General features: G+C 40.9%; 1 protein-coding gene across 3 annotated transcripts in view; it reads left to right on the top strand.

Annotated features, from left to right (window-relative positions):
* LOC306837022 (uncharacterized protein) overlaps positions 1 to 13,155 on the top strand; it is a 57,306-nt gene extending 44,151 nt beyond the window's left edge. For 2 of the 3 annotated variants that reach the window (XM_079364454.1, XM_079364455.1), the window contains exons 7-22: positions 5,049 to 5,339; positions 5,838 to 5,930; positions 6,260 to 6,418; positions 6,642 to 6,773; positions 7,037 to 7,095; positions 7,235 to 7,382; positions 7,684 to 7,788; positions 8,376 to 8,528; positions 9,050 to 9,217; positions 9,384 to 9,557; positions 10,082 to 10,171; positions 10,283 to 10,366; positions 10,494 to 10,612; positions 10,837 to 10,945; positions 11,505 to 11,668; positions 12,000 to 13,155. In XM_079364454.1, coding sequence (XP_079220580.1) covers positions 5,049 to 5,339; positions 5,838 to 5,930; positions 6,260 to 6,418; positions 6,642 to 6,773; positions 7,037 to 7,095; positions 7,235 to 7,382; positions 7,684 to 7,788; positions 8,376 to 8,528; positions 9,050 to 9,217; positions 9,384 to 9,557; positions 10,082 to 10,171; positions 10,283 to 10,366; positions 10,494 to 10,612; positions 10,837 to 10,945; positions 11,505 to 11,668; positions 12,000 to 12,123 — 2,172 coding nt within the window. In that variant the 3' untranslated portion in view covers positions 12,124 to 13,155. Of the gene's footprint in view, positions 1 to 3,565; positions 4,249 to 5,048; positions 5,340 to 5,837; positions 5,931 to 6,259; positions 6,419 to 6,641; positions 6,774 to 7,036; positions 7,096 to 7,234; positions 7,383 to 7,683; positions 7,789 to 8,375; positions 8,529 to 9,049; positions 9,218 to 9,383; positions 9,558 to 10,081; positions 10,172 to 10,282; positions 10,367 to 10,493; positions 10,613 to 10,836; positions 10,946 to 11,504; positions 11,669 to 11,999 lie in introns of those variants that run through there. The other variant, XM_079364456.1, reaches the window with a different exon arrangement.
* Positions 13,156 to 13,194: the final 39 nt, after the last annotated feature.

Genomic DNA, 13,194 nt, shown 5'->3' with positions numbered 1-13,194 from the left:
TCCAGACTAAAGCTGAGCACTTCTAAATGTTGTTTTGTCCTCGTTTGGATCCTTACTGAGCCGATAAAGTAATTAACATATCACTCATTTACGTTCAATGTGTTATTGGCTTATTGGAATACATTAACTCAACCCAGGGATTGTACTCATGAGCTCATTTTATTTATGACCACATCAAATAAAGAAATGTCGAGGATTATTTTTTCCCAGATTTCATCCTGATTTGTAACAAATATTCCCGCATTAATCATGCTTGTGGGTTAAGCACAGTGTGAGAACGTATACAGGCCGAAAGGCGAGGCCAGGTTGGTTCGTTAATCTTTGTTATTTACAGTTACTGTGTGTGTGTGTGTGTGTGTGTGTATGTGTGTGTGTGTGTGTGTATGGGGGGGTCAACAACAACAACAACATGGCAACATATTGCCAAGCAGATTGCCTCGGGCCAAATGTAGCTCGACGTTTTGCTCTGTGTGACGGGCAAACATGTCCAACACGAGACTGCTGCTGCTAATTGGTTATTTATCTTCTTTTTCTTTGTGCAGTTGTTCGCCCTTCTCTCCTGAACTGACAGTTTGCTTCTTTTGTTTTTCATCCAGCTCCACATACAGTAAATGACGCAGAAATTTAAATATTATTTGGCAGGGCAACACTGATCAATTTGGGGTTGGAATGAAGTTTGTATGCACACACAAATTAATCTAATGTTGCCTATTTACCCTCTCTGTCTCCACTAACATATCGGAATCTAAATCTACTTAGCTCAATTTTTAAAGGACTTGAGAAGGAGACGTCTGTGCAAAGTCACAATTTAAAGTACTTAAGAAAATGCATGCAAGCTCCTGCACGCTGTCAAACTTGCAAAAATAAATGTATTTTCAATGTTAGTGTTTGTGTCGTTAGCTTGTCAGTTTTTTGCAAGTTATGCGGAGTGCGCGACTTCATGAAAACAATTCCCTTGATATGCGCATGTCATAAAATAAAAAAAATGTATCTACTATAAAAAACTAACAACAGTAAAAAATGTCACTGTGGCATGTATAGAAAGCCTCTGGCAGCCAGTCTTCAATTTTTTACCTTTTTTTAATTTTGTCTCCCATGTCACTCTCAAAGGTGTGGACCCTTTAATAACCTCCGAAATAAAATAATGTTCTAATTTGTTTTTGATTGATTGCACAAATGTAACAGATCAGGATTGAAAATAAAATACATGTATTATTGCGTGCCAAAGGTTAAAACATTTCATAACAGCAAAAATACATTTTTCATGCTAGAAGAGTTTGAACTAAAAGTTTGGCAGGGAAAATGTTGAAGTGTTTATCTTTTTGCCTGGAACAACAAATCTTCATCCTCTGGAGAGTCTGGGGAAATGTTTGCAAGTCAAAAGGTTACATCCTCTCCTGAACTCTTATTCTGAAAAATCCCTGAGCTCTCCCGCACATAAACATCAGAGAGCCATTCAACAGATTTCCCACGATGCATTTCTGTCATATCTGGGTCAGACGGTGTTACGGCTCTACGCCATATGTCTATACTGCAGTGAGGCATGGAGGACCAGCGTATGTGTGTGTGTCGAGGACATTAGGGAGTGTCTGTGTGATGGCCTTCTTTTGTTCGACATTTGTTCCTCTAGCTCCAAATAAAAGTGAAACATTCCTTTATTAAATGAGCTTGTCGATTCAAGCTAACTGGATGCACAAGTCTATGTTGGCGAGTTAAATATAAATAACTTCAGATGAAAAATCATTTTGCATGTGGCTGAAATAAGCCTTACTTACTCGTCCAGCGTTGCTATGGCAACACATTGTTTCTCAGAGAGCATCCTTGCCCGCATTGATGAAGAACAAACTTTTGTATCTGTAAAGAGTTTCCAGCTACATGGCAGCACAGTGCTGAAGTCAATCATCGTTATAGGTCACGGTGTTGAACTGGACCTAAACATGTTAACATGATGTTTAATGTGCTTCAGCTGAGCTTTCTGATCTAATAGTTATCATGTATGGATAAAACAATTTAGAAAAAAAAAAGTTGTTCCAGATCTTCTGTAACTCTCCTGATTTGCCCCTCAGTTTAATCCTCAGTTTTATTTAAAATAATCTTTTAATTTGATATTCATGATGCTAATTCATTAGATGTAGGTGGTTTTTACTCCTTCCAGTGCAGGGACATTTACTGGCTGTTAATATACATATACTGTATATATCTGCTTTTATTGGTGTTTGTCAAAGATGTGTCATCGAACAGAGTTACTCTTGGCTCTGTGGGAAACATTGAATCTGGGATATTATTAAGCTCAGCAAGTTAAGAGGTCAAGAATGTATTCAGACTGGTGGAAGTCGCGGACATGTGTATCAGGGTGCTTTGTAACACTGTTGTAGGATTTTGACCTGAATATTAAGTAACTTATTGGAACGAATGAAATGTACACGAGCGGTACAAGAGCGCACACACATTTCACCAGCGAGTGTGTCCCTCGTCTCCTCGTTCCATGAGAGAGTCCACACCGAGCGCGCTCAGCTCACAGGGCAAAAATAATAACATTAAAAATCATCAGCTCAGAGCTAATCCCACCACGGCCTGTAAACATTTTAATACCGAGGTGATTAGCAGTGATCCTGAACCCCAGACGACCACCCTCCCTCTCCGCCCTCCCAGCCCAGCCTTGGCTCACTGTTCTCAGGGGAGGCGGCCAGGCGAGTCCCTGGATTAAGGCCACTCGGTGCTTTGGACCCTCGAGCCCAGAAAGTTAAACCCCTGGACGCTCGCCACTTCATTTCTCTAAGTGGCATCAGCCTCCTTGTTATGATTGTTAATTAAAGTTGGATTTAATCAAGTGGCTTGTTGGCAAAGAAGACATTTAAAATGCTGCCATTAATTGTTTTATTCCTCTTTTTGGGACTGAGTTGAGTTGAATTATAGAGTCATGTCTGCCTATTTGTTACTGAACATATATACCTACGTACATATATGCGTCTTTTATTTCAGTGTGAGAGAGTGAACCGTTGTGTTGTGCAGCGGGGGGAGGGTGCTGATTTTTCAGATGAGTGAGCAGATGTTGCACTTCCTCAAGAGGGATTTATGTCAGATAGGAACACACACACACACACACACACACACACACACACACACACACACACACACACACACACACACTGTGTTATTATGCATTTCAACAGTGAACAGCATCTACTTACTGTTAAGACAAGGGACAGAGGGAAACACACTTTTACCAAGCTGCTACATGAATAATTAAAGGCATCGTTACAATGATAGAATTAATTGTATTTTTCCAATCTTAACTTATATACATACGTCCTGTTTGTGTAACACAGGACATGTGGTTTAAAGGAAGAAGGCTATTTTCCTGTTACAGCCTTCCTGTTAGATATTTACACAAGTACATATTCCCCAGCTTCATGTACACAGACATGTTCTACAAACATCTAAATATTTTTAAATGTAAAGTCCGACAAAACAGCCAACCATGACTCAAGCACCATCACTTGAGGGTTAAATAGACTTCGATTTTGTGTAGTTTGTTTTGAACCACCGTTCAGCTTTTGAAGAAGAATCCAAAGTTCAAACCAAAATCCAATAAAGAAACCCCCACAGTGCACCAAGAGAAGATTAAAGTGAAAGCCACTTTGTTCCAAACTACTAGGTTGATATCTACTGACAGTCAAACTTCTAACTGGCTGCTGTTTAAACTGGGTTAACATTGTCCTGGGGGTCTGTTATTGTGTTCACCTCTTTTAGCAAGCGTCCGATCCTTCTTCCTCCCAGCCACCTCCAAGTCTCCACCAGAACAACGTCAAAGACGAGACAAAGCAGATCAGAAAAGCCAGTCAGACACCGTCTGCAGTCCTGACCCGCAGCTCAAACCTGCGGCGAGCACTCAGCATTAAAGATCTGATCAGTAAATTCGGTGGTCCAGAGCAAGACTCCGCTCCACAGAGCCCCTCGTCTGGATCCCCAAAGTCCGAGGTTCCGGAGTCTCAGAAATCCAAGTCGAGTCCGACTACTTTGAGCACTGGGAGTCCAGTCCCCAGCATCTCTGTGACCCCTCCAAGCAGGCCAACCAGTCAGAACAAGGCTGAATCTGCTCAGAATGGCGACAAATCAAGTCAGGTCACTGCAAGAATCGATCGTCCAGTAGGAGGCAGCACTGAGAAGAGTGACTCAGAAGCTAAGACGGAAACACAAGCGACAGACTCTGGTAGAGAGTCGGTGGCAGACTCCGGTATGGGATCGGTAAGCAAATATAAAATCCCGACTGATCGTTCTGATGTGCATGAGGACGGCACCACAGCATGGCACTGCAGCCGCTGAAACGTGTCTCCATGCATGGTTGAAGCACCCTTCTCAATCTGGATAAAGACTCGATGACAAGATTTTACAGCCCGTGCTCTTTTAATCACACTAATCTAAATGGCCTCAAAACTCCCAGGTTTCTTTGATTCCTTTTCCTGCATCTCATGTTGCATTATTCATCTTTGATCTAATACAGCAAGAAGAGCCCTCACGTTATGACAGTGTTGTTCATAAGTGCATGAGAATGATTTGGACAGAACTTAAGTGCATTCTTACGCTCTGTCAGCATAAGTTTCTGTCAGAAAATTTGCATGGTGAGAAATGGTGTGTTTTAAATCATAAAGTGAAGTTATTCTGCCATCTAGTGGCCAGAAAATACCGAACTGCCGCTGTAATGAAACTCCAGTCAGCAAATAGTTGATGAGGACAGTCATTTTATTTTCATTGATTCATGAAATTGTTGTCGAGCTAATCCACACAGTATCTCTTCTTCCAGCTGGATTTATTCTCTGTAAATCTGAATCTTTTGCCGTCTTTAATTGAGACCTTTAATTTGACCATTTGTAACTTTTCACTCTTTGTTAATTTGTTTTTTTTTTATCTTCTCTAGATAACAACCCAAATCGATGATCAGTGAAATCCTCCTAATTTTTCTCCCCCCTCTTGCAGGTGTGTGTCTTGTTTATGTCATCCATGTTTATTTCATTCCTCTTCCCCTCCTTTCTGCCCGTTTCCTCCAGGAGTCTGAATTCGATACAAACAAGCAGCCAGAGAGCCCATCAGAGGACGAGCCCACCACACCGAAGCCCGTGTCAAAAAGCCAGAACCCGAAATATCAGCTGTTCCTCAACAACGAGATAAAGACCAACGGGGTGGGCGGCAGGGATGCAGATGGTCCGGGAGGAGGCGGGCTGATTGGGGAGAACGGCTCCAAGCTGACCCGCTGGGAGCCATCCCGGCTGGGGAAGAACAACTTCCGAGGGTCTCTGGAGTGCCTCCCCACTCGGGACTGGGACAATTCGTCTGACAGGGTGGGTGAGGTGATCGTGTGTGAATGGGATCAGGCAGATTAGAGACAGTTTTATGACGATAATATGATTGTTATCTGTGATTCCAGAAACACACAGACGCTAATAAAACAGCGCCATCTGATGGACAAAATGCATTTCCTCTTTTTGTTTATGCACTGCAAAAACATCCCAGTCAAGATAAAACATGTCCACTTAGGGAAGTTTACTACTACTATTATTACTTCCATTAGAAAAATGATTTTGCTAAAGGAAATCAAAGTTACAGCTAATATAAATTCAGATGAATGTGATAGTTATGTGTAAGTTGTATGTATCCTTGTTTTACACGATTTACAACATTTTCTTTGTTAATTTCATTTTAGCAATCCACACTGACAAATGTGACTCAATCTGCACCTGAGTTATTCTTCAGTCTGCAATTTGATTTATTTCTTTGTTTATTTGTATTTGTTTCTTTTGTTTCTTTTTCTTCCTTGTGATTCATCTTTTTTTTTTCAGGTGGGCATCTTTGAAAACACTCCCAGGGTATTCAACAGTCCGTACTCCACTTCCATGGATTACAACCCTGCAAACCGCATGTCTGAGTTCAAGGTTTTTATCATTCCGTTACTGTTTTATAAGCCCTTCATGTTTATGTGCCCCTTTTTAGTTGCTTTTGATCCCTCAGTGTTTCGGTGTTAGACATACTCTTCATGTCACACAAACTTCAGAAATGAAAAAAGAAAACGTCAATCAACAAATGAATAAATGAGAACCAAACCTCTGTGAGAGGGTGGAATGTATTTCCAGCATCACTGATTAGGTCTTACAGATTCAGTGAAAAGCTCAGGAGGATTGAAAAGCTTGAAAAACATGAACACTTGCGAGCTTGCAGCACAATCCAGAAGGTGTTTGATCCTCATCTATGCCTCTTTGTCCAGACTGGACTGTCTCCTGCCACCTCTGAGATGAACCTGTACAGCTTCAACAGTCGCAGCACCAGTCCAGTGGGCCTGCCAACGCCCACCCACAACAGCCCCCGCCCACGATTCTCTGCCTACGACTCCCTGTTAAAGAGGAGGACCGAGATCAACAGCCCTGTACGTTACCCTGCTCAGAGTTACACTTAAAGACACTCTTGCAACAAAAATAGAGGCAATTTCTTTTTTTTGTATCACAACCAATACAGACAGATGTTGAAAAATTGAGCTGGATTGAAAATAGACATTTTCTGTGTAAATTATGGATAAAAAAAAAGCTAATGAACATGCTGTGGTACTTGTGGTTCATTTTTATGTTCATATTATTCTATTTGTATTGCAGCAGCAGCAGCAGCCACAGATGATGACAACCCACCCAACCCACTACAGCTTGCGCTCTGCCACTCTGGGAGGAGCCCCCAATAGAAAAGACTTCATAGAGGAGTTAACCAAGGAGCTGGAAGCCTGTCAGAGGGTAAGCCTCATCTCGCCACTTTTGGCGGATTTAAGGTTTTTGTGTCTTAACACAAGCACAAAGTTGCAGATGCCTGATAGTTGTTGGAGTGTACTGATGGTAAGAGAAATGGAGCTAAGACATTAACTGTAGATGTTTCATATACATGGTTTCTTGTTATTAAACAGCTGCAGTATAAGGAGGTGTTGAGCCATATTGTCTTCTTCTAGATGGTTCAAACATTTGTGGCCCATTTAATCATAGCTATTTGTTACTTTCTCCAGCGCAACCAGTTCCTGGAGGCAGAGAGCGTGGAGATGGATAAGGAAAGAAACCAGATCAGGTTGGATATTTTTTTTATTATACTTGTCCTTTTGGTTCCTTTTTTATTTACTATCGCTGTTGCTGTTAATCGGATTGGTCTTATTTATTTTATAAAGGAACGTAACACAAGCCATCTAACGACCTTGCTTCCTTTAAAGGTTAGAGATGCGTAACCTGCTGGTGAACAACGAGAACCTGCTGAGGAACAACACTCAACTGAACAATGAGATGAAGAGGCTGAGAGAGCAGATGATAGAGATGGACAAAGAGAAACAATCCATGGCCGTGAGATTCAGAGAGATGGAGGTGTGAGCAGATAAATGGATCGTTGTTTGGACAGATGTTTTGATGGATGGATGGATGGATGGTTGGTGTTTTGATGGATGGATGGATGGATGGATGAATGTTTGGACATATGTTTTGGTGGATGGACAGATGTTTGGATGGATGGATGTTTGATGGATGGGTGGATGGTTGGTGTCTTGATGGATGTTATGATGGATGGATGTTTGGATGGATGGATTGAGGTTTGGATGGCTAAAGGGATATAATGTTACGAAAGTTGTCTGTATTTTTGCATGACAGACTGTTTTCATGATTTATACAGATTGAAGTAAAGGAGGCTCGGGAGGTGATGGTGGAGGCCAACACCCAGGAGTACGCCTTCAATTTTCTCCAGCAGTCACTCCAAAACAGACTCAAGGATGCTGAGGTACACTGAGTTGAAAAAAACCTAAACTAAGACACAGAGAGACAAAACAGACGATTGACTGCATTCAAACTTATCCTAGCTATTGTAAAGTGGTCATTAAATGATTTAATATTGTAAGGGATTTCTTTGTCTTTGAGATTGTTGTGAAGGAGGGTAATCCATCGGAGAACTGTTGGCAAAATGACCTTTCTGCATGATATGGGATAGTTCTGCGCAGTAGCGAGTAGCACAAGTAAACAGCTAAGAGTAATGCAGAGTAAGATGAAGCCCCTCGAGTGACCTGAAAATGTTTAGGCTAATCTAGCTGCTTCCATAACTGCATCCAAAAGCTCCCTATGTTTCAGGCTCATTTTCCTTTTGTTACCTTCTTGCACTTTGGAGCTCAATAAAAAGCAACAGTGTTGATTTATTTCCCCAACAATAATACACACTCATAAATTCTGGGACTAATTTATCTTTCACTGTGAGAAAAGCAGTAGTATTCAAAGTATTTTATTCTTTTCAATATATTTTGGCGGTATGATTATGATTAAGGATCTAGAGCTCTGAACTCTACGTTGTTTTGTGTTGTGATGTGATGTGTTCAGGAGAGCCTGGATAAGGAGACACAGCACTCACAGACTCTTAGTGAGAAGTTGTGGCAGGCAGAGAGGCAGCTGGAGGAGCTGGAGGTCGACCAAGGCACCAAAAACAAGAAGACTACAGAACTCAACAGCACCATCCTCAGACTGGAGACAGAGGTATGCAGACAGAGACGTATATTTAACCTTTACAGGCCTGACAGAGACCAATGCAATTTATAAAGGTTACAATTTTTGGTTGAGGTTGATGAGCAGGAATTACATTAAGATGATGTACAGTATTTATGAATGACAAGAAAACCTGAAAATATAAACCCAAATAATATCCAATTATATGACCATAGACATGATGCTCTGTTACAGTATGTTCCTCTCAGGGACAAAGTGCATTGTAGTGCATATAATTGTACTGCATCATATCCTGCCCTATTATCTGAAGAGTCTAATTGGGTGTCTTTAAATAACAGTTTCTTTTATATTAAACTCTGCACACATTTTTGTATAGACTGCGCATTGTATCTTCTTTTCCACTGACCTCCCTTTTTAATTTTTAAATCAAATGTGTGGCAAGCAGACAGAAAGTTACTGCATGTTAATTGTGGACAAAGACCAAGGTCAAAATGTCTGCTGCTGTGTGTAAGAACCTTCCAATGTTAACATTGTTGTGTGTGTGTTTCCAGCTGGCTGAGGCCCTGCTGGTGTCCACACAGGCTACAACAGAGCTGAACCTTCAGCAGAAGCTACGTGACGATGTTCAACTGAGGGTGGAGGAGCTGGAGGAGACTCTGCTTGAGAAGGAGCAGGAGCTGCAGAAACTGCAGTCACTTGTCAACAAACTACAGGGAGAGGTATGTTAAATAAATTTCCATCTATTGTATACAGTACCACACACGTTTGCAACTCTCTTGTGGCGTTAATGCTGTTGTACAAGTTAAACAAAGTTCAAAGATTTAAAGCTTCAAACAGCGGGGAATACTTTGGGCACTTTTATACTTTTTTCGTGTGTGTGTGCAGGTCTCTGGTAAACTCATTGATAAGGAGCGCACACTGGAGGAGGAGATCCAGCTGAGAGAGAGGATCCAGCTGCAGTGTAAGCAGGCGGAGAGGACCGTGGATGACCTCCACATGGAGCTGCAGACCACCAACCAGGCCAAAGAAGACCTAGCCAAACAACTCAAACAGGCCCAGGTAAATCCTTGAGCACTCAAAGGCAAAACAACACAACAAAAAGAACAAACAATTGTACAAGTGTTAATATCTTGTCAAATAAAAAAAAAGGTGGTTGCAGATGGTAAAAGGAGAATTTATGTCAGAACTGTCATAGTTAGTATAACAAGAGAAAATGTCATGATATGCTTTAAATAAGTTGTCGTATTAGATTCACAGAGGGACAACATCCATGACCCAATGTTTAAAACTGAGATGTCCACTTGAATTAATCAGTCATGCAAATCATAAGAGTTTGGGGTTAATGAGGCATTAATTATGCAAATCCTGTTTAGCAATCAGCTCACTAATTCCATAATCCCAAATGTTCATCACGTTGCTATTTCTGAAGATAGTTAATCTGTCCCATTTCTAAATAACCTGAATGTGTTCTGCTGACAGTTGTCATCGAGCAAAGTGACCTCAGATCACGGGCTGCTGGGAATGAAGTGAATTTAGTTGGTTGGAAGAGGTTCTAATTCTGTTTTCACCTCGTCTTTTTTCAGGAGAAGTTGATCGACCTGGAGACTGATGTGGAGGAGCTGCATGACAGCGAGCTGAGGTGGGCCGCCAAGCACAAGAGAGCCATCGAACAGGTAATCACAGTGGAAATGGAAGGGTTTTTTTTAAACTAAATTCACCATCCATTGCATTAACCAGACTGTTTGTTGACTTGTTCTTGAGACATGTCTGCATTTTTCCATCAGACAGAGCAGCTGCAGTTGAAGCTGATTCAAGAGAAAGATCTGAAGGATACACTGGAGACTGATAAGATCTCCATGGAGAGACAGGTGCATTTGTGAAAAAATTATAAAAAAAACTTTGTTGAAGCTTATAAAAATGAAACTAGATTAACAACAATAATCCAGTCTGCAAGATCCAATCCTAAATCAAGGTTGTCTCTTAATCGGTCTGTAGTTGCGTGAGCTGCATCTGGAGATTGAGGAGCTTCAAAGCTCTCGAGTTCAGGAGGACGTCATCTCCAGGGCGGAGAGCCGAGTCAAAGAGCTGGAGAACGTTCTGAGGACCGAGGAAAGGTCAGTCACATGCAAATCGTCTTCTTCTCTGTTTGTATAGCTAAGCTGTCTTCACACCTGTAGCTCGGATCATTTAGTCAGGACCAGGACAGGAAATGACTTGGGGAAAAAAGGGAACGTTGACGATTAATACAAATGTCACACATGTTACAGACAGTAGTATAGTCATGATTCTGTTTTTGCTCGATCCAGTCGTGGAATCATGTGTTTGTGTTTTATTGCAGGAACAAAGCAGTTCTGGCCAACACCGTCAGCAAACTGGAGAGGAGAATCAATGAGATCAGCGACCAGATGGAGGAGGAACACAGGATATCCAATGAGCAGATAGAACTGGTACACAAGTACTCACATGCTCTGCCCACACGATGGCAGCATAATAAAAAAACTAATCTGCTTGGACGCATTCTTATTTAAATCAGATCTTCAGTTATTGACTTAAATAAAACAGCTTAATAAACATTATAGATATAGCCACAGATGAAAAACAATAATTCTGCTGTTAGCTTTTTGAATCAGTAGAATGTGCTTTATTTGTCAACGTTTTAGACATGATCTACTATTTAATAAACTATAAAAGTGTGTGCTGGCACAATTCTCTGACAACAACAATGCTCAGTTTATTCTGGTTATTTTCTCTGTTCATTAAAGTAATCCATTTTAATTGTGAGGTTTTATAGTTATAGAAAATACAATGCATTTTTTATGAAAAGCGTCACTGATGTATAGTAAAACAAGAGAATTCAAAAGGCGGTAGTGCCCCCTGCTGGTTAAAAAGAGTATTGACAATGTTATTTGTCTCATCGATTTGAATCGTCCCTGTGTTGTATGGATTTAATTGTATCATGAGGTATTGTTACATCCTTGTGCTCAAACTCTGTGATTGCTCCTTCAGATGACTCAGAGGATCCGCTCTCTGAAGCGTCAGCTGAACGAGGCCGAAGAGGAGGCGAGCAGGAAGGAGACGCAGCACCGCCACACCCAGAGAGAGCTGGCAGAGGAGAGGGAGACGAGTGCGCGGCTGCAGAGGCAGCTGCTCGACCAGCACATGCAGACAAAGTACGTGAGCTGATGCACACTATACTCCATGATGTGCTTTGACACAGTATTACTCTTGTTTAAATACCCAGACACCTACTCCAGCCCCATAGAGACAGGTGAGAAGTAAGATCTGAATAGTTTCCCCTAGTGTTTTTATGACTGAGAAAAAGTAAAGATATTATGTGAGTCAAAAAGCAATAAAAAAAAGTCAATTGCTAAAACTTTATTTTTCACCCACTTTGGTCCAAAACCTAACCTGAGTACTAAATTGTTTCTTACTTGCCTCTTGTTCAGTTCACAGCAGTGACTTTCTTGGTCTGTATTTACACAACATGTCCCTCTGTCACAGGCGTATGGACACTCTGACCATCCGTCAGACTCTGGACAATTTGAGATTGGACCTGAGTGTCGACGACGAAGATGAAGAGAAGCCACCGGAGGAACAAACACCAGTCCAAATCAGTAAAGTCTAAAGAATCACACTTCAGCTCATGGAACAGACAACAGTGCAGTTAGGATGTGTTGAAATGGTGATGATTTTTTTTAAACCTGCCACCAAAACCATGAGACAAAAGAAGAAATTCCAGTCGAATTCTAAAATGTTTCCATGTTCTGTACTTGAGATGTTTGAGGGGTAAAAAAAACCTGCATAATTTTAGAGTTTAGTTTAAGGTATTTTAGAGGGTTGGCTGCTGTATTATTTAAACTCACTGTGCCTTCCACTTACAGTATATCTGTTCAAGAAAGGATTGTTTTGTCAGCAAAGACGGCGACAGGAAAGGAAATGCAACTCACCACTTTGCGTTTGTGCGTCTTTGTTAAGCTGTAAATTATGCAAATTAGGACGTTTTAGCTCTCAGAAGTATGAAACCACCTTCTTACTGCAGTTTGGATCAAAGATATGTGTCAATGTAAAGTGATGAAGTGAACAAAACGACATTAAGAGACAGCTTTCAGGCTATGCAGTTGTCTTATTTAATGGTCTGCTTGCTCTTGTAATTAGATAACTAGGTGCACAGAGAGGGAAACAGAGCTGGGCTGTTTAATTCAAACCAATGGATATTCACTGATTCTGAAAAAGTTCATAAATACTGATAAGCCCAGCTCTGTTCAGCATGCTTCATCAAAGGCTCTCGAAAACACATTAAGCTACTTTTAAGGTAAAGATGTTGTTCTATGTTTACATTGGTTGGTGTACTTGGCTTTTTTTTTTGGAAACAGGAGCATAAATCTTACATTTGTGTTTATAGACAGGTTTTTATAATTCAGCTGTTTGGGGAGTAGAATTGCTGCAGAGCGTAACTGGTGTCTTTTTTTTTTCACAACGGAGGAGGTTAACAGTGTCCACACACATGTAAAAAGAAATAGAATACACTGACTTATTTTTGTAACTACACTTCATTCTGCTGGCTCTGCTGTTCTCGGGTATTTATTTTTGTTGTTCAAGTTCTCTGTTTTGGTGAGAAGTTTCAACACAATGGAAATAAACTCTTCTCCACTGTAAATTCTGGATGTAGTGTCTTTAGTCTACTTTTTTCTTTTGC

This window comes from Symphodus melops, assembly GCF_947650265.1.
Source record: "Symphodus melops genome assembly, chromosome: 16".
Classification (NCBI taxonomy): domain Eukaryota; kingdom Metazoa; phylum Chordata; class Actinopteri; order Labriformes; family Labridae; genus Symphodus; species Symphodus melops.
The sequence above is the reverse complement of the archived record's forward strand: the minus strand, read 5'-3'. Positions and strand labels throughout refer to the sequence as shown.